Genomic DNA, 20,652 nt, shown 5'->3' on the forward strand with positions numbered 1-20,652 from the left:
GGGAAAAAAAACTACAAGCTTAAAACAAAAATCATACACTGAAAAAGCTGAAATGCTGAAATTATTATTGACAGCATTTCCAGCCAATAGCACTGCCATGAGATGATAGCGGAGAAAGTGAAAATAAAAAAACAACAGGGTTTTCCTAAAAATCACATGACTTTCAGAAAATGGGAGTTGACTTTAAATGAGCGTTGTGATCCAAATATTCGTCTAGTTCTCCTTATGAGCTGAGGAAGGACGGACTGTTCAACACAGCCTATTGTAAGTAGATCCATTTTACTAAATTATGAAATTATGAACTTATCTTAAACTGAATTATGTCTGACTTGTCAAGACATTCTTTGCAGTTGGCTATATGACTTAATAAAATTTAGCCCTACATAAAGTAGGCTATATAACAGTGAATATGTGTATGCTAAGAATTTGCAATGCTCTTCATAGTGTATTATTCAATTACATTTATTCATGTTGATCTTAAGCAATAAAGAAGTTCTACAAGTATAATATTTGCTAATACCCAACACTAAAAAAATACGGGTTATAATGAAAGACCCCCATATTCTGGACCAGTTAAGACAGAATCTCAGTTGTTATCAGAAAGGTTATACTATCATTATTCATCTGTCTTAATTTGTAACATTCTGTGCTTTTTCTGTTATTCATCTGATTCTGTACACCATCCTCCTTAGCTGACAGTTGTTGTAAATAATTTTGATGAGGGCTATAACAACATTTAAACTTCTGAGTTAGACTAATTTGATTTGAACGTAAGGAACAGATGTAAGGAACAGAAAACGCTGTTTTTTATTTTTATTTGTAATAGACACTGGACTGTATAGCAGGATATAGTGTGCTAAGGTGCTAGTTCCATAAATGGCAGCAATGCAACTTTTTGATGCCGGCTGCCGTAAAACCCCAAAGAAGAAGAATAGGCTATATAACAGTGTATGTGTATGCTAAGAATTTGCAATGCTCTTCATAGTGTATAATTTAATTACATTTATTGATGTTGATCTTAATCAATATTGAAGTTCTACAAGTATAATACATGCAAATATCCGACACTAATAAAAAAATTAAAAAAAAGCAATAAAGGTTCGAGGAAGATATATTTATCTCAAAATCAAAATGGCGGCAGGGATGCATCCTCGTCTCCTTTCCTCGCGTCTCAGCTCCACTCCTGTAGGATGCGAGGGAAGGCTGCAAGGAAAGAAAATGAGTACAGAGGAATTGAATGAAAGCTTTTTTATATATTGGAAAACTTGTTCACTCGAGCATCACTTCATAGCATCATCAGCAGCGCTCAAAGGATCTGCCCTTCTGTTCTATTAGTTTGGTTATTTAAGAAATTCATAATAAATAATAATAAAGCAAGACATCCTGTTGAAATATGTGAAATGTGTGGTTTATATAAACTGCAAGGGTAAAGTATAAATTAAAATGATTGTGACCGGTGTGAAGTGGGAGGAGAATGTATACGTGCATCACGTTTAGTCGATACAACTCTTCCGTATAGGATCCACCTGTGTATCCTCACTCATAACTCCACAGGAAGCTCCTCACTCCTCGATCCTCGCCTCCTCCTCGTCCGAAATCCACGTACTTCTCTACTATATAGTATGCGAAAAACAGTACGCGAGCAGAGTATATGTCCGAATTCATAGAATTCGAAAAACAGTAAGCGAAAAGTACCCGAATGACCTACTACTTCTGGCAAGAATCTGAAGTGCGCATACGATGGACACTTTACCAATCACCGACAGGGGTGGGTGTTGTGAGGTTTTGCGCTCGTGCACGGCTGCCTATGGTGACTGCACGCGAAACCCTCACAACACCCTCCCCCTGTCAGTGATTGGTTGGAACACTATTTATTTTGGTTTTGAGTGGTTTTTGGTTTTGAACTGTTTTTGTGTGCAGATCTCAGAGCCTATAGGCTGCCTACAGAGACGCGTTTTTTTGACGTCATGCTTATGGGGCGGGCAGCTAACGGATCGTTAGGAAAGATTAGATGAATGTGATCATTTATGTTTGGGCCTGAAATCGCTGATACAACCTTTAATATTTTTAAAGTGTGTTGTGTGTGCACTTATTATTAAAAATTATTGTGACCGATGGGAAGGGGGAGTAGAATGTATACGTGCATCATGTTTAAGTCAATACAACTCTTCCGCATAGGATACTCCTGTGTATCCTCGCTCATTACTCCTCAGGAAGCTCCTCACTCCTCAATCCTCGACTCCTCACGGTGCAATTAGAGAATTGAGATGTCCTTCAAGATCTTACTGTCTGTTTAAGATGACTAAGCTCGATGGGTTTCCGGGTCATAGGATGGAGGACGGAGGAGCGAGGAGACAAGGAGGGATATTGAGAAGCAACCAATGCACTAGAACTTAAGCTGCGTCCGAAATCGAATACTTCCCTACTATATAGTATGCAAAAAACAGTACGCAAGCAGAGTATATGTCCGAATTCATAGAATTCGAAAAACAGTAAGCGAAAAGTACCCGGATGACCTACTACTTCTGGAGAGATTCTGAAGTGCGGATATGATGGACTACCCCTATCCTTTACTATCCCATGATGCCACGGGAGAGGAGTTGTCGTCATGATATTTGAAAATGGCGGAAAACGGAGACGCGTCTGTTTTCGAGTGTAAGTACTTTATAAAACACTTTTTTTCTTTGTGGTTAAATTGTATTTGTTTAACATCATATAAGTAAACGATTGACTTGTTAAAAGTTTAAATAATGTAAATTGAGGTTACAATTTTGAGAAATTACAATTTTATCATTATTATTACCGAACAGAATGAGCTAATGCTTGTCAGCTAACGTTAGCTAACACTGTTTTCTTTAAACGACGTTCGTTGTTTTGCAGTTAAATGAGATAGTGACAAAACTTTTATTTTTTATTTTACAACAATTTTATTTCTCCTTTACCAGTGTTGATATTATATTATATTAGTTGGCTATATAGCTACTGTTAACAAGTGTACCTCAGCTTGTCCATGTAACATTAATATTAATAATATGGATTGACCATGGTTCATCACTAATGTTCAATTCTGTGTTGATTTTGCAGGGGGCTGATGAACACACCTGTGTTCTTATAGAGTGGAGAGTGGCTAAGGAAAGGGAGGAAAGAAAGAAAAGAAAGAAGAATGACAAGAGCATGAGGCCAGAGAAAAAGGGAGACAAAAGAGAGAGTAAAGATTCCTCATTCCTTCTAGAAATAATTGCTAAAAACATTTTTTATAAACAAAACAAATGTTATACTCTCTTTCCATTTATTTGTTAGTATGTTCATTTTGTCATGCTGTTTTAGCAAGTTTTATTACAAAACACTTGATTTTCAGGGATTTACAGTAGCTAGATTGTCAGTTGTAAAGTGTTTAATATGTGGCATTGAGTAATTAATATTTTTAAAGTGTGTTGTGTGTGCACTTATTTTGTGGCAGATTCCAGATGGTTTTTGAAACAAGCAAATTGCAGGTATATCTGAAAAATGTTGTCTGAAAATGAGTGTCGCACTGTAGAGAAGTACCCACACACTCCAGACACCTTTGAAATGTATTTGCTTTATTTTTGTGTATCATTTAACTTTTAAATGGATACAGAATACAAAGCTTAAAACAAAATCACAAAACTTTGGCACAAAGTAGTATAATAGAGCTTAAAGCACCACCAAAAGCAAAAGTTTTAAAACATTTTTATTATAGTGTCATCTTGAGGGAAGAAAATGAACGTCAGCAGCTTCAGTAAGGTAACTGCAGGTTTCTAAAATATCTAAAGGGACGTTGCTACTAGCAATCTCATTTGTAGGGCATCACTATAAAATTGTAGAGCTCACAATCTGTAAACATGTATATAGTTTATTTTAGAATACAATTTAAATCGACAAGACACTTGTTTTCTGTGTTGGTTTATTTATAAATATGAAATGTATGTATTTATTTGTATATGAACCATATGATGTATTTGTGTGTGTGTATATATATATATATACACACACGTATATGAATACTTAAGATGTAAAAGCCTCTAAGTGCCGTCTGAAATTTTCTTCTAGATTGATCATTTTTATCAATTTTTTTAATGTTGGATTACTTATGTAAATGTAATTTTTATTAGGGCCCAAGCCCTGAAAGGGCGAAGGCCCTATTGTTTCCGTAAGGATTATTAGGGCCCGAGCACCGATGGTGTGAGGACCCTCTTGGAATTGCTCTGTTTATTATTATTATTATTATTCTTCTCCGCATTGAATTGCATTTTTGAGGGCCTAAACATGCGCGAAAACTCACGAAACTTTGCACACGCGTCAGAACTGGCGAAAATTTACATCTGATATAGGTTTCAGAATTGGACGGGGCAAAATGGCTCGATAGCGCCACCTATAAAAGTTCAACGGAGTGCGCCTCCTGCAACGTTCCACGTACGTGCACGAAATTCGGTACATACGTGTAATGACCTAATACCTACAAAAAAGTCTCTTGGAGCATAGCCCTAAACACAACAGGAAGTCAGCCATTTTGAACTTCCTCTCAGATTTTTGTGCAGTTTTTGCCATTTTCAGGCCTCGTACTTTAACGAACTCCTCCTACAGTTTTAATCTGATCATCTTCAAATTTGGTGAGTGTAATCTTAAGGCCTTTGCGACGTTAAATTGCGAAGATCTTGAGTTTTCGTCGAAGGGCGGGTCCTCGGCGGCCTTACAAATTTCGATGTTTCGCCATGAAACAGGAAGTTGCTGTAACTCAGGCATGGAATGTCCAATCTCCCCCAAACTTCACACGTTTGATAAGAGTTCTGTCCTGAACACATGGCCATGCTCATATTCAGTTATAGTCATAGCGCCACCTGCTGGCAACAGGAAGTGACATGTTTAACACTGTTATGGACTCCTAATAACATATAAAAAAGTGCCAGCAAGTGCGAAACATGCTAACAACATACTAGAAGCATGCTAAAACATGCTAGCAAACTCTTAGCTAAGTGCTAAAGCATGCTATTATTGCAATTAAATAGGAATTTGCTGTAACTCAGGCATGGAATGTCCAATCTGCCCCAAACTTCACACTTTTGATAAGCGTTCTGTCCTGAACACATCTACATGATAATATTCAGTTATAGTAATAGCGCCACCTACTGGCAACAGGAAGTGTCATGTTTAACACGTTGATGCCATTCTAGCAACATGTTAAAAATGCCATTGAGGTCTAAACATGCTAGAAACATGTTAAAACATGCTAGCAATACTTAGCTAAGTGCTAAAGCATGCTAATTCAATGAAACAGGATGTTGTTGTTACTCAAGAAGGCAATGTCCAATATGCGCCAAACTTCACACTTTTAATAAACGTTCTGTCCTGAACACATGACCATGCTCATATTCAGTTACAGTCATAGTGCCACCTGCTGGCAACAGGAAGTGACATGTTAAACACTGTTGTGGACATATAAAAACATATAAAAAAAGTGCCAGCAAGTGCTAAACATGCTAACAACATACTAGAAACATGCTAAAACATGCTAGCAAACACTTAGCTAAGTGCTAAAGCATGCTATTGCTGCAATTAAATAGGAATTTGCTGTAACACAGGCATGGAATGTCCAATCTGCCCCAAACTTCACACGTTTGATAAGAGTCATGGCCTGAACACATCTACATGAGAATATTCAGTTATAGTAATAGCGCCACCTGCTGTCAACAGGAAGTGACATGTTTAACACTGTTGTGGTCTCCTAATAACATATATAAAAGAGCCAGCAAGTGCTAAACAGGTTAGCAACATACTAGAAACATGCTAGCAAACACTTAGCTAAGTGATAAAGCATGCTATTACTGCAATTAAATAGGAATTTGCTGTAACTCAGGCATGGAACGTCCAATCTGCCCCAAACTTCACATGTTTGATAAGAATCATGGCCTGAACGCATGCCTATGCTCAAATTCAGTTATAGTAATAGCGCCACCTACTGGCAACAGGAAGTGACATGTTTAACACGTTGATGCCGTTCTAGCAACATGTTAAAAATGCCATTGAGTTCTAAACATGCTAGAAACATATTAAAACATGCTAGCAATACTTAGCTAAGTGCTAAAGCATGCTAATTCAATGAAACAGGACTTTGTTGTTACTCAAGAAGGCAATGTACAATCTACCCCAAACGTCACACGTTTGATAAGAGTTATCTCTTGAACACATGTCCATGCTCATATTTAGTTATAGTCATAGCGCCACCTGCTGGCAACAGGAAGTGACGTTTAACACTGTTCTTGACTCCTAATAACATATAAAAAAATGCCAGTAGGTGCTAAACATCCTACCAACATACTAGAGACATGCTAAAACATAATAGCAAACACTTAGCTAAGTGCTAAAGAATGATATTACTGCAATTAAATATGAATTTGCTGTAACTCAGGCATGGAATGTCCAATCTGCCCCAAACTTCACACTTTTGATAAGCGTTCTGTCCTGAACACATGACCATGCTTATATTCAGTTACAGTCATAGCGCCACCTGCTGGCAACAGGAAGTGACATGTTTAACACTGTTGTGGACTCCTAATAACATATAAAAAAGTGCCAGCAAGTGTTAAACATGCTAACAACATACTAGAAACATGCTAAAACATGCTAGCAAACTCTTAGCCAAGTGCTAAAGCATGCTATTATTGCAATTAAATAGGAATTTGCTGTAACTCAGGCATGGAATGTCCAATCTGCCCCAAACTTCACACTTTTGATAAGAGTCATGGCCTGAACACATCTACATGAGAATGTTCAGTTATAGTAATAGCGCCACCAACTGGCAACAGGAAGTGACATGTTTAACACGTTGATGCCGTTCTAGCAACATGTTAAAACATGCTAACAATGCTTAGCTAAGTTCTAAAGAATGCTAATTCAATGAAACATGACTTTGTTGTTACTCAAGAAGGCAATGTCCAATTTGCACCAAACTTCACATGTTTGATAAGAGTTCTGTCCTGAACACACATCCATGCTCATATTCAGTTATAGTCATAACGCCACCTACTGGCAACAGAAACTGACATGGTTAACACAGTAATGCAGTACTAACCACATAATTATTGTGTACTAAGCATGCTAGAAACAGACTGAACATGCTAGCAACACTTAGCTGAGTCATGAAGCATGCTATTATCACCATTATACAAAACATTTTGTAACTGACTTTGACATACTCTTACTATATATACCTCCTTAAATGTACATTTCCCAACCATGCTCTGCCTTCCTAAAGCCACCGAGTGTTGATGGCACGGGTGCGAGGGCCCTTTCATCGCTGCTTGCAGCTTTAATTTTTTTTCTTTTTCTTCATTATTTTTTTTTTTGCCTTTTTGCCACTTTTGGGGCCCTTAACATGCTCAAAAACTCTTGAAATTTTGCACACACGTCAGAACCTGCGGCCATCAGGGCCGGGCTGAAGCTGGTACCGGGGCGTGGCAGGGGGGCTCGACAGCGCCCCCTGGAATGGGGTCCGAAAACTTGGTCCATAAATCAAACACGCTTGCATGCATTAATATGAAACTCAGTACACATATAGATCTCATCGGGCCGAACAACTTTCGTGCTCTAAGTTTTACAAAAGCCCAACAGGAAGTCGGTTATTATACGTTGTTTGGAAAACGCATACAATGGAATGTGAAATACTCCTCCTAGGGATTTCATCCGATCGCCACCAAACTCGGTGAGAATAAAGTCAAGACATTGAGGATGAATTCTTGTGAACGGATTTTTGATATCTCGAACGGTTTGGCCGTGGCGAGGAAACGAATTTATGGCGAATAATGGGACACAGGAAGTGTGTTATAACTTCTGCATACATTAACTGATCTTGATGAAACTTCAGCAGTGTGTTCGTTGTAAGAGGCCGATCACATGGATGTGACTATTGTGAGTCAAAGTTATAGCGCCACCAACTGGCAGCAGGAAGTGTGTCACTTTCAAAATGCTTTGAAATCACCCTCTTATTTTTACCCGATTTGCTTCAACCTTTATGTGTATAATGTAGACACACGGCAGATGTAGACCTGTGAAAGGATTTTTCATATCTTTAATACTGTTGCCGTGGCAACGCTTCAAACTTTAATATTCTTTTTTGATGCTTTTGAGACTCTTAACATACTTGAAATTGCATGAAACTCAACAGACACATTACATTTATTAGCCAGTAGACATGTGCAAAGTTTCAGAAACGGGCGTGGTGGAATGGCTCAGTAGCGCCACCTTTAGTCAAAAATGGGGGCTTAGTTTTTCCTAGAATCACAAAACTTGGTATGTATATTGTTCTCATCAAGCCGGAAAACTTTCTAATTTACAGTCATATTCTCAGACCAAGAGGAAGTCAGATATTTTGGTTTGAATGTGATTTTTTGGGAGAATTTTCTCTCTCTCTCTCTCTGACTCTGTGTGTGTGAGGGGTGGGAGGGATTTGTCTGTTGGGTGAGATTTGCTTTTTTGTTTTTCAAGGTTTCAGGGGCTTTTGGGGCCCTTAACGTGCTCAAAAACTCTTGAAACTTTGCACACAGGTCAGAACCAACGCCCATCAGGGCCGGGCTGAAGCTGGTACCCGGACGTGGCAGGGGGGCTCGACAGCGCCCCCTGGAACGGGATCCGAACACGTGTCCATAAATCAAACACACTTGCATGTAATAATATGAAACTCGGTACACACATAGATCTCCTCAGGCCGAACAACTTTCGTGCTCTAAGTTTTACGCCAGCTCAACAGGAAGTCTGCTATTTAGCGTTGTTTGGAAACGCATGCTGTTGAATTTAATGTACTCCTCCTAGGAAATTCATCGATTCGCCTCCAAACTTGGTCAGCATGAAGTCAAGACATTGAGGATGCTAAATTGCGGACGGATTTTGAATATCTCGAACGGTTTGGCCGTGGCGAGGAAACGAATTTATGGCGAAAAAATGAAACAGGAAGTGTGTTATAACTTCAGCATACATTAACTGATCTTGATGAAACTTCACCAGTGTGTTCGATGTAAGAGGCCGATCACATGGATGTGACTATTGTGAGTCAAAGTTATAGCGCCACCAACTGGCAGCAGGAAGTGTGTCACTTTCAACATGCTTTTGACAAAAGTGGGGGGGTTAGTTTTAACTAGAGTAAAAAAAAATAGTTTGTATATTGTTCTCATCAAGCCGGACAACTTTCTAATTTACATTCATTAGCTCCTCCCATCAGGAAGTGAGATATTTTCATGTGAATGTGGATTTTTTTGCAAAATCAGCCTCTGAATTTTTAGCCACTCCTCTTAAACTATTTATTTTATTCCCACCAAACTTTTTCAACATGATGAAAATACATTAAAGATGCTAAATTGTGAACGGATATTGAATATCTCTAACGGTTTTGCTATGGCGAGGGATTAAATTAATGTCAAAAAGGAAGCAGGAAACATCTCATAACTTCTAAAAATGTAATTATACACCATTTATTTTTATATAAAATTATACAAATATTAGAACTAAACCTATTTTATTCTTTTTTTGCAATTCAAGAAGTATGAAAAAGTTAAAAACAGGCTATTTAGTGCTATTTGGTTCAACAAAAAAGCAAACATAGGGCTATACTGCCCTCTTGTGTCCAAAAGGATATCCAAATAGTATATAAAACGTTTTACTAGGTAGGCCTATTGTATTTAAATATAAATTTATTAGGTATATGACGGTGAGGATATTGTCCCATTGGTTAATCGATGTGTGACACGAGCGGGTGCTTTTAAATCGCTAATATAAAAGTGAAAGTAAAGACGTCCGCACAGACATTGATAATGGTGCACACACGTTGGAAAGAAAGATACTTTTAAACATAACACTAAACCGCCATTAGGTGTCGCCAGGCGACCGTCTTAATGAGCGAGTCATTAATTCATTCGTTCAAACGATTCGTTCGAATGACTGAGTCATTCATGATTGAGACAGATGTTTATGGATTGGTCATTGAATCTTTGAGTCAACCGATTCATTCAAAATGCTGAATCATTCAGAAATGAGAAAACAAGTTGCTGTGAGATGTGCGATGGTTCTGCTGTGATCTTGGTTTAACTATTTTTGCTGCTGAAACAGAACAAAAACAGTCAATATTGCATCTTAAATGTAAGTGACTTAATTGTAACTGTTTATTAACCTGTTGATGAAATCAACGTCGCAGTTTCAATCGTGATTGTATTCAGGAAACACAGCCTACTCGTCAAGTGAGGTTGCTCTTATCATGTTATAAAATATATAAAAACTCCATATTTGTAATTTTTATAGTCAGTATGTTGTTAACTGGGTTTCTTTTTTGTGTGCTGCGCTCAGTTGTTTACGTTTCTCCTGGAGAAGCTGCACGAGCCTCAGCAGCGCAACCTTGTTACCATTGATCAGTAATACATTTATTATCAACTGTTGATTGCAACTTAAAATTAATGTAATATAATTAGAATAATCTCTCGTTTTAGTGATTCCCAAGTTATTTTTTTGTCATTGACGTTCTAATCAGGCTACTATGGTTGGGCAAGCTAAACTCTCTTTCAGGTAGGCGGCCTATACTAGGTATGTGACAGTGAGAATATAAGCACCGGTTAATCGACGTGTGACACCCATAGACTGTAAAAAAATAGGTGACACCGCTGGGGGCTTTTGAATCGCTAACTTAAAAACGAAAGTAAAATATGTTCGTCCGCACTGACATTGATTATGGTTGGGAGCAGAGCGAGCATTTTCAATTAATTCCTATGGAAGTAGGAATGAATGCCCGTGCAGCCGTGAGCATTTTATTTCAATTTTAAAGTTAGCACCATAAAGTATATTTTTATGTCTCCACTGTTCAATCACGCCCACGCCACACACACACACACACACACACTCCAGCATTGCAATCTTGACATCGCAGCCTGTTCATTATAGCCCTAATAAAATATAATTATAAAATAGTCAACCTAACGTATTAAAATTACACTGCTCTGTTTAAGTAGTTAGTAGTACAATTTGTACCATTTTTTTTGTGAAGTGACAAGACAGAGAATATTACTTGTCTGATATATATATAATGTATATATCTTTTGTTATATATATATATATATATATATATATATATATATATATATATATATATATATATATATAAATATAGCTGCGAGCAGCGATGGAGGGCCCAAGCCGGCAGCATCGCCACCCTGCGGTCTTTAGTGTAACTAAAGGCACCAGGGTGGCGGTGCCACCGGCTTGGGCCCGCAATCGCTGCTCGCAGCTATATTTTTTTTTATTTTTAATAAATTTGCAAAGATTTCAAACAAACTTTGTTCACGTTGTCATTATAGTGTATTGTTTGTAGAATTTTGAGGAAAATAATTAATTTTAAGGCTGTGAAATAAAATGTGGAAAAAGTGAAGCACTGGGAATACTTTTGTCAGGATATACACGAGGACAACAAGATAAGCAGGATTCAGAAAGCTTTAACCCTCTGAGGTCTGAGCTGTTTTCTGGGCCCTGGAGGTGTTCTGACATGCTCTGACATTTGTGCTTATTTCTGTTACTTGTGACATTTTCATGGCTAAAGTCTAATTACACTGTATTCAGCACAAACTCTGCTACAATAATATATCAGCAGCATGTGTGTAAAAGTTTGTTGTTTTGAGATAATGACATTTATGCGTGGTTTGTGAAAATACAAAAAAAAATTCTCACTGAAATAAGGTCATGAAACACATACTGATTATTTCTTCACAAGACTTTTGAAAATTGTATGACGTAGCCTAGAATATTTGCTCCAAAACTATGTGAAAATCACCCTGACTGCTCATTCAGATAAGACAATATATTGATTTAAAAATTTTACAACGTGTTTTGTGTGAAAAAGCCTTATGCGGGACCTCATTAATATGTAAGCTTTTCTCACCTGAGAAAGACAAAGACACTCCCTAATGGCCCTATTAGGAGCTATCAGGGCCCTATCATTCTGAGCAACCTTGCACAATACTGTAAATGAGGAGATTTAAAAAAGAATGGCTTTTAAATTGTTTGGATTTATTTACAACACAACATAATCCAAAGATACAAAACAAATGTCAAAAAAGCACTCATTGAAAACTATTATCCAAAGACAGAGACCTTTGTGCCATTCCTAAAAACATTGTACATACCTTTCATTTCCAAGGTGTTTGATTTTCACTTTACCGTGTTCATGTACAGAGACTCATGTGAATGTTGAAGTCAGCAGGAGTGGCATCTGGGCCCTGAAAGAAAAAAAAAAGTGAACATACTGATATCAAGAGAAACTATAGGCCTGCACGATTTTGGGTATAAATTTTAGATTTTTCTGGTTAAAATTGCTTTTTAAAATTCACAGAATACACACATACACACACACACACACACACACACACACACACACATAAATGTTTCCAATAATAATGAACATCAGGTTTATTGTGCCTTATAGGCATAGGCTATGCGCAGTGCTGCATAAAATAATAACAATAACCATAGCAGCCTATAAATCTTCCAAAATATTTCAGTAACAACTAAGCTAGAGAAAAATATATTGATTATCATGTTATTTCAAATGTTTCCATTTGTTATGATGATATGGCATGAGATAATAGTAAAAACATGAAGCCGTTTGGTGCTTTTCACCAAATATGATACATTCAAACGCGATCGCGATCCAAATATGATACATTCAAACGCGATCGCGCTCAAATATAAAACATTATGATTACCATATCTACATTTGAGCAGATATCCACAAACACAGTAACAGTAAACACGGGTCTAAATATTATAATATTCACCATATATCTAGCAACAGTTCAACTGCAATGTGAAATTTATGCAACAATAACAAACTAATATGTAAGAATTTCTTACCTTACATCTTCCTTTTTTTCTTCACGTTTTCAAACGCGTTCTTCTGAGGTAATTCTAATGTAAGCTCACGGCGCTCGACGAAAAGCAGAGACTTGTGAAGTGTTTTGGTGTTTTGTTTTTGAGGTAACGAGCGCGTTCGCTCCCATGTGGAGATTTGCATGTGAATGTCTTTTGCGCGAGTGGGCGTGGCCAAATTATCTGTAATGAGCAAGCGTTTGAGAAGCTGGACATCTTGTTGGTTTTATACAAATTACTTAAACAGAGAATATTTGTTTTCGTTTTGAATCCGATCATTTAAAAGTACACACTTAAATGTTTATAAAGGTATATGGCTCATAAATGTGTGACAAGTATTTGCTGAGTTTTGTTTCAGTTTATAGACGTGCTCAAGAAAAAAAAGTTCACCGCGGCGGAGAGGCAGAACGCACACCCTGTTTATTTTCTTTATTTTACAAAAGCACAATGTTTTGATTTGATTGTAAGTGGACACATACAAAAGGAGAAATATCACAGATTCTTTTTTTATATTTCTTTTTTTCTGTATGACCATAAATGATGGAGTAATTTAAGTTTATAGTGCGACAATGTGAAGAAAATCCGGACCTCAGAGGGTTAATAGTAAAATGGCAGGTGATCGTCAAATGAAACAGACAGATGCAGGAATATAATATGCAGAGGATTGTCCTTGTGCTGGAATTCCGTAGAGTCACACTGGAACAGAAGTGAGTACGAATCTGGGAATCACAGAGAGATAGTAAGCAGGTCGGTTCCTAGTTCAAGGTTCGACGGAGACTGGATGAGAAGTGTGCTCCTTTATAGTGCTCAGTGGTGTGATTAGACGACAGGTGCAAGTGGTTAATACTCCGATGATTGTGATCTTTGTGCAGTGGGTGTGAATGAACCTGATTGATCCCTGACATTACCCCCTCCTCCAGGGTCCGCGCCAGCGGAACGAGGACCCCGACATCGTGGTGGTCTACCTCAAGGTCGTGGAGCTGGTCGCTGTGGATGCTGTTGGTGGAATTCAGTGAGAAGTGTTGGGTCAAGGATATCGTCTCGTGGAATCCAAGATCTTTCCTCTGGTCCATACCCTTCCCAGTCGACCAGGTATTCTAGGCGACCACCCCGACGTCGGGAATCCAGGATTTCACGAACAGTGTAGATGGGATCTTCCTCAATGGGGGGCATGTCAGGATCAGGTTCTGTGGAAGGAGGGAGAACAGCAGGATAGTGAGGTTTTAACAGTGATACATGGAACACAGGGTGAATCTTGAAGTGAGGAGGGAGTTGAAACTTGTATGTGACCGGATTGACTTGGTGGAGAATTTTGAAAGGTCCGATGTATCGTGGGCTTAACTTTCGACATGGTTGGCGTAGACGAATGTCCCGTGTGGAAAGCCAGACAAGTTGACCAGGCTCATATGTAGGCGTTTCACTTCTTCGAGCGTCTGCGAACATCTTATGTCTGTTGACCGCCCGTTGGAGATGACAATGTGCTTCGTTCCAAACCCTTTCACTTTCTCGGAACCAGTAATTAACTGAGAGAACCTCGGACGGTTCTTTCTTGCACTTGCAACGGTTTATTTCTTGCACTTTTCTTTCCGTCTGCCCATTCGCCTGAGGATGGTACCCAGATGTTAGACTGATCGTGACCCCAAGGAGAGAGAAGAAAGCCTTCCAGACCCGAGATATAAACTGGGGATCACGATCGGATACAATATCCTCTGGGATGCCAAAATGACGGAACACCTGATTGAAAAGATTCTCTGCGGTTTCGAAGGCCGTGGGGAGTCCTGGTAATGGAATCAATTTACATGCCTTAGAGAATCTGTCCACGATGATTATGATGCACGTGTTACCTCCAGATAATGGTAGATCGGTGATGAAATCTACCCCCAGATGTGACCAGGGTCTCTGAGGGACAGGGAGTGGTAAGAGTTTCCCAGATGGTAAGTGGCGGGGAACCTTGGATTTAGCACAGATTTGACATCCTTGGATGAAGCGTTTTACATCTCCCCTCATCTCTTGCCACCAGTACCGTGGTTGAAGGATCTTAAACGTTTGCGTGGTTCCGGGATGTCCTGTACCCACGGAGGAATGTGCAGACTCAATAAGAGGTAAACGAAATTCATGTGGGACATAGGTAAGATTGGCTGGGCACTCAGGTGGAGGTGGTTCTCGTCGTGTACCTCTTTGGATCTGGTCGTCTATATCTCAAAGGATCGGGCTGATGAATACCGATGTTGGTAAAATCGATTCAGGTTCTTCAATGAGATCTGGGGGAGCATGGAGTCTGGAAAGAGCGTCGGCGCGGATGTTCTTGGATCCTGGGCGGTAAGTAATGTGGAAATGAAAACGGGTGAAGAAAAGGGCCCAACGGGCTTGTCTCGGGTTCAGCCTCTTGGCTTCTTTTAGGTACTGCAGATTTTTATGGTCAGTAAGGACTGTGAATGGATGTTGAGCACCCTCGAGCCAATGTCTCCACTCCTCCAGAGCCAGCTTGATGGCGAGAAGCTCACGGTTCCCCACATCATAGTTTTGTTCTGCTGGAGCTAACTTCTTGGAGAAAAATGCACAAGGGAGAGGTTTGATGGTATCTTCCTGCTGTTGAGATAGGATGGCACCGACTCCGGTCGTGGAGGCATCGACTTCTACAATGAAGGCGAGGTTTGGATCAGGATGACGCAGAAGGGGTGCAGAGGTGAATTCCTGTTTCAAGATGTTGAAAGCTGTGTCTGCCTCTGGAGTCCAGGTTAAGGACTTGGGTTTTCCCTTTAAGAGAGAGGTAAGTGAAGAGGTTATGGTACTGTAGTTATTGATGAAACGTCGATAAAAATTTGCGAAGCCCAGGAATCGTTGAAGTTCTTTTATGGATTGAGGTGTTGGCCATGAGGTGACTGCTGTGAGTTTCCCGTCATCCATCTTCACTCCATGTTTGCTGACGACATAACCGAGGAACGGAACAGCCTCTTGGTGGAATGTACACTTTTCTGCCTTGAGAAAAAGAGAATGATCTCGTAAACGTTGGAGAACTTGAAAGACATGGTGTCGATGGACAGTTTCGTTGGGAGAAAAGATGAGTATGTCGTCAATGTAGACAATCACAAATTTGTTCAGGAAGTCACGGAGTACCTCATTCATGAAATCCTGAAACACGGAAGGTGCATTGACCAATCCAAATGGCATAACGAGGTACTCATAGTGGCCAGATGGGGTAATGAACGCAGTTTTCCATTCGTCCCCTTCGCGGATTCGAATAAGGTTATACGCACTTCTGAGATCTAACTTGGTAAAGATGTGTGCGCCTCTCAGTTGTTCAAGAGAAGTGGGAACCAGAGGAAGGGGATATTGGAACTTGACGGTTATTTTGTTCAGTGCCCGGTAATCGATACAGGGTCTCAATCCTCCGTCTTTCTTGGCGACAAAGAAGAAACTGGAGGCTGCTGGAGAGGTGGATGGACGAATGTATCCCTGTTTCAAGGCTTCCTGTATGTACTCTTCCATGGCTCGCTGTTCAGGGATGGAAAGGGAGTAAATGTGACCTCGGGGTACCGATTCACCTGGCTCCAAGTCAATAGCACAATCCCAGGATCGATGTGGTGGAAGATGGGAGGCTTTTTCGGGACTGAAGACATCGGCGAACGTGGAGTAACAGGACGGAATGTCTGTAGACTGTTTTTCCCGAGGGCTTTCAATGGATGTCACAGCGATGGGAATATTCGCTGGAGAGAGAGAAACTGGCTTGGGAAGTTCAGGGAAACAAGTAGGGAAACATGTTGATCCCCATTACAAAATTTCTCCCTTCTTCCAACAAACTACGGGATTGTGGTGTATGAGCCAGGGTCTGCCCAGAATTATGGCTGCTGTGGAGTTTTCAAGTATCAGAGGAGTGAATGATTCTTCGTGTAAACACCCGACTCGTAATGTGATGGGTTTGACTTGATATTTCACATACCCGGGATTCAGGGCTTTTCCAGTCACTGATTTTGCAGTGAACGGGGTTGGAGAGTGGATCTTCGGGAGTTGAAGTTGCCTGCAGAGGGCGCTCGAGATGAAATTACCCGCTGACCCGGAGTCGATGAGGGCTGTAACTGAAATACTAGCGTTAGCAGTAATCAATGACACTGTAGCAGATAATGGAGCAACACTAAGGGTACTGGTGGACAACAAACTCATCAAGAGACGCGGTGGTCGGACAGGACAGACGCTGATATAATGGGTATTGTCTCCGCAATACAGGCAGAGATGATTCGACATTCGTCGGGCTCTTTCGGAAACAGTCAAACGGGTATTGTCAATCTGCATGGGTTCTGTATCGTTTGCAAAAGGACTTTCCAATGATTGAACAGAAACAGGATGTACAGGTTGTCGATTCTCAGGATAACAGTTCTGAACACGTCGGGCCACACGGATGGATAACTGGATGAATTTCTCTAAACCAACAATATCATCATATACTGCAAGTTGCAATCGAAGAGCGGGATTTAAACCTTGCCGGTAGGTGGTGATTAGTGCTTTCTCATTCCATCCGCTTGCTGCAGCCAAGGTTCTAAATTTCAAGGAATATTCAGTGATTGAACTTGTACCTTGTCGTAGATGATAGAGTTGTTCACAGGTGGATGAATCGCCTAGAGGACAGCCAAACACCTCTTTGAAATGGGATATGAAAGCCTGAAGGGAATTGAAGGCTGGACCGGCCTGATTCCAGATGATTTCGGCCCATTGCAGTGCTCTGCCAGTGAGTAATGAAATAACAAAGGAGATTTTTGAGCGTTCAGTAGGGAAATTATATGGATGTACCTCTAGCGCTAGGGAACATTGAAGGAGAAATCCGTTGCAATCCTCCTCCCTGCCTGAGAAGGGCGCCGGTTTTACCATGGGGCTTGCCACACACCACGGAAATGAAGCTGCAGATGCGGAAGCGGGACTGGCTGCCGCTCCGCGCTCGTCAAACTCAGGCAGAGGAATTTGGGCTGGATTTCTCTCAGGAGCGGGACTTTCTGAATCCATGGCGGTTTTGGTCGAACCTTCTGTCAGGATATACACGAGGACAACAAGGTAAGCAGGATTCAGAAAGCTTTAATAGTAAAATGGCAGGTGATCGTCAAATGAAACAGACAGATGCAGGAATTAATATGCAGAGGATTGTCCTTGTGCTGGAATTCCGTAGAGTCACACTGGAACAGAAGTGAGTACGAATCTGGGAATCACAGAGAGATAGTAAGCAGGTCGGTTCCTAGTTCAAGGTTCGACGGAGACTGGATGAGAAGTGTGCTCCTTTATAATGCTCAGTGGTGTGATTAGACGACAGGTGCAAGTGGTTAATACTCCGGTGATTGTGATCTTTGTGCAGTGGGTGTGAATGAACCTGATTGATCCCTGACAACTTTCCAGATGCACTGTACGTGTCAAATTCAGTAGTGCTGTAGGAGAAAATGAAAGTCCTTTATTCAAAACACTTAAACCATCATCAGAGAAAAATCTACTGGATAGGTTAAGTAACATTTGTTTTATTCTGTCATAGTGAACTTTTCTAGCAAATACACAACTGTTAAAATTTCAGAACATCTAAAAGCTATCATGGTACCTGAGTCCATGAGTCCTCTATGGTACCTTTATCTCCAATGTGATGTGACCATTTGCATGAACAAATATTTCTCTAAATCACATGGCCATAATAAGGTTGTTTCCCTCAGTATAAAAACACCTGTTGATCTATTTGTCTGCAAGTGTTTCAAGTCAATTGAACAAGTAAGCTTCATTAAAACAGTAAGTAGAGCAATTTTAAATGTATTATTTGATTACTGTCAAGACATTACACTTTATACACAATGATATATTGTGGAAATACCATCTCAAATGTATGTTATCGGTTTGTTTAGCACTTCAGTGACATTGAGTAATGTACTGATTGCTTGGGAAATCTTAAATATGACAAGGATCATTTACTAATACTCAAAACAAATAAATGTATACATAAGGTTCAGGAGAGATCTTTAACGTTCCCATAGAAATAACATTTCCTTCTAATCAAGCCATCTCCCTCTTTCTGTAAACAATGTTTTTTTGTGGAAAAATAAATAATTACTTTTTTTTATTATTTAGCAACACATTGCTTGGTAACCTCAAAAACTCCCCATGCGAGGAACCAGACATGACAGATAACCACCAATCATCAAAAGGGTAAGACTACACTATTATGCACTGTAAATACTTTGATACTTTGAAACATTATTTGAATATCAAAATCAAAATTTTAAACTGAATATTAACCTGTAAATTCACCCTTTGTTTAACAAATAAATAAGGTAGCACACCAGCAATTATCTACAGAACAAATTATGAAACTTAAGGAATCTGTAACTTCAGGCTGAATGAACTGCTGTAGTAACAATATAAACCTGGCTCCAGCACATGTCTAAATACTGCGTGCTTGCATGTCTGGACTAAACTCTTTTTGAACTTGAAGTTGTATTTTGAATCGGAATAAAACCGAATGTACTGTAAGAAAGTGCTTTTCTTATTTTCAAATATTATTTTTAGTGCTTAATCTCAGCTTTCATGTTCTGTTTGCAATAATCAAATTTCAAGTTTACAAATGTAAACTTTCAAATTATTTTTGACAAACATTTAATCTTATTGATGTTAGAGTTTGAAGCTAAAATTTTCTTTAATCTACTTCATCCAGCACTGATTGTTCCCTTTCGAGGGAACTCGCACTGCGTAGGAACGCCACTTTGGGAAACGCCCCTCAGTGTAACGCCTCTAAAGCATGAATGAAACTAAGCCAATCGTGATTGGTCTTGTGTCATAACGTTTGACGGCATACACGGAAGCTACAAAGGGGACGCCGGCACACAACAGAGTTAGCTTTTTGCTCTTCAGCAAGCGTTCTGTGTTGTTGTCAGTCCTATTTGGTGTTGTCTCACATATATATCTAAAAAAAAAAGAATGTCGAGTGAACAGTTCAAGCGATGTGTGCACCCCTGTCCGAGATTTATAACAGGTGGGGACACTTTGTGTGCATTGTTTGGGAGCGCAGCTCTTGAGGACTGTCAGACTGATGCATTGCCGATCAGAGTGCTGCGGCCAGGATCGAGGGCAGGGACTTTGAATAAACCTTGCTGTTTCCTGTCCCTGCGTATAAGGAGATTGTTGAGGACAGGCTTAATATCAGCTGGCCACATCAAAGGCAGGAAGCGCAGATAAAAAGTAAGTTGGACGAGCGCTTCCTAGCACAGAGCACAGTCTCAACACCTGTGTTTGCCATTCTTCTTCAAAAAACTTATTCTTCTCGTCTGTCCAACCTAGCTGCAGACTAGGGCTTTTCTCCTTAATGCCCCGATTTTGCCTTCTGGCCTGTTCAGCGTCAGCTGGCCTGGCCTGTTTGAACTGGTCAGTTCGGTCATCGAGAGGTTTCAGGAGGCGAAGAAACAATCCGCTGCCTTTAAGCAGTATCTCGCTCGCCACTCTAAGTCAAAGAAGGCTGCCCCCAGCTCCTCATACTGGCAGGCACAAAAAGAGTGCATTGCTTTTAGGGCCCCCCCTCAAGGAGCTTGGGGGCATAGACGCTCTCAACCGAAGTCTTCAGCGAGACAGGTCGACCTGAGGGCCGTCCAGCTAGCTAAGAAGGCTACGGGAAGAGGTCCTAGCTGTCGTAAGGTCTCTCAGGGCTGCCCCCCCCTCATGGTATGCAAAGTGCATACAGGGTTAAACCTCCATCAGTATCTATAATGTTACTGTGATTTTTCT

At 40.0% G+C, this 20,652-nt stretch overlaps 1 protein-coding gene across 1 annotated transcript in view; it reads left to right on the plus strand.

Moving 5' to 3' along the window:
- The first annotated feature begins 214 nt into the window (after positions 1-214).
- LOC307154045 (uncharacterized protein) overlaps positions 215-20,652 on the plus strand; it is a 30,281-nt gene continuing 9,843 nt past the window's right edge. Inside the window, exons 1-2 of the mRNA XM_079863941.1 lie at positions 215-264; positions 19,006-19,083. Of these exons, the coding sequence (XP_079720067.1) occupies positions 19,055-19,083 (29 nt within the window). The 5' untranslated portion in view covers positions 215-264; positions 19,006-19,054. The remainder of the gene's footprint in view (positions 265-19,005; positions 19,084-20,652) is intronic.

Source organism: Squalius cephalus (genome assembly GCF_949319135.1).
Source record: "Squalius cephalus genome assembly, chromosome: 25".
NCBI classification, from domain to species: domain Eukaryota; kingdom Metazoa; phylum Chordata; class Actinopteri; order Cypriniformes; family Leuciscidae; genus Squalius; species Squalius cephalus.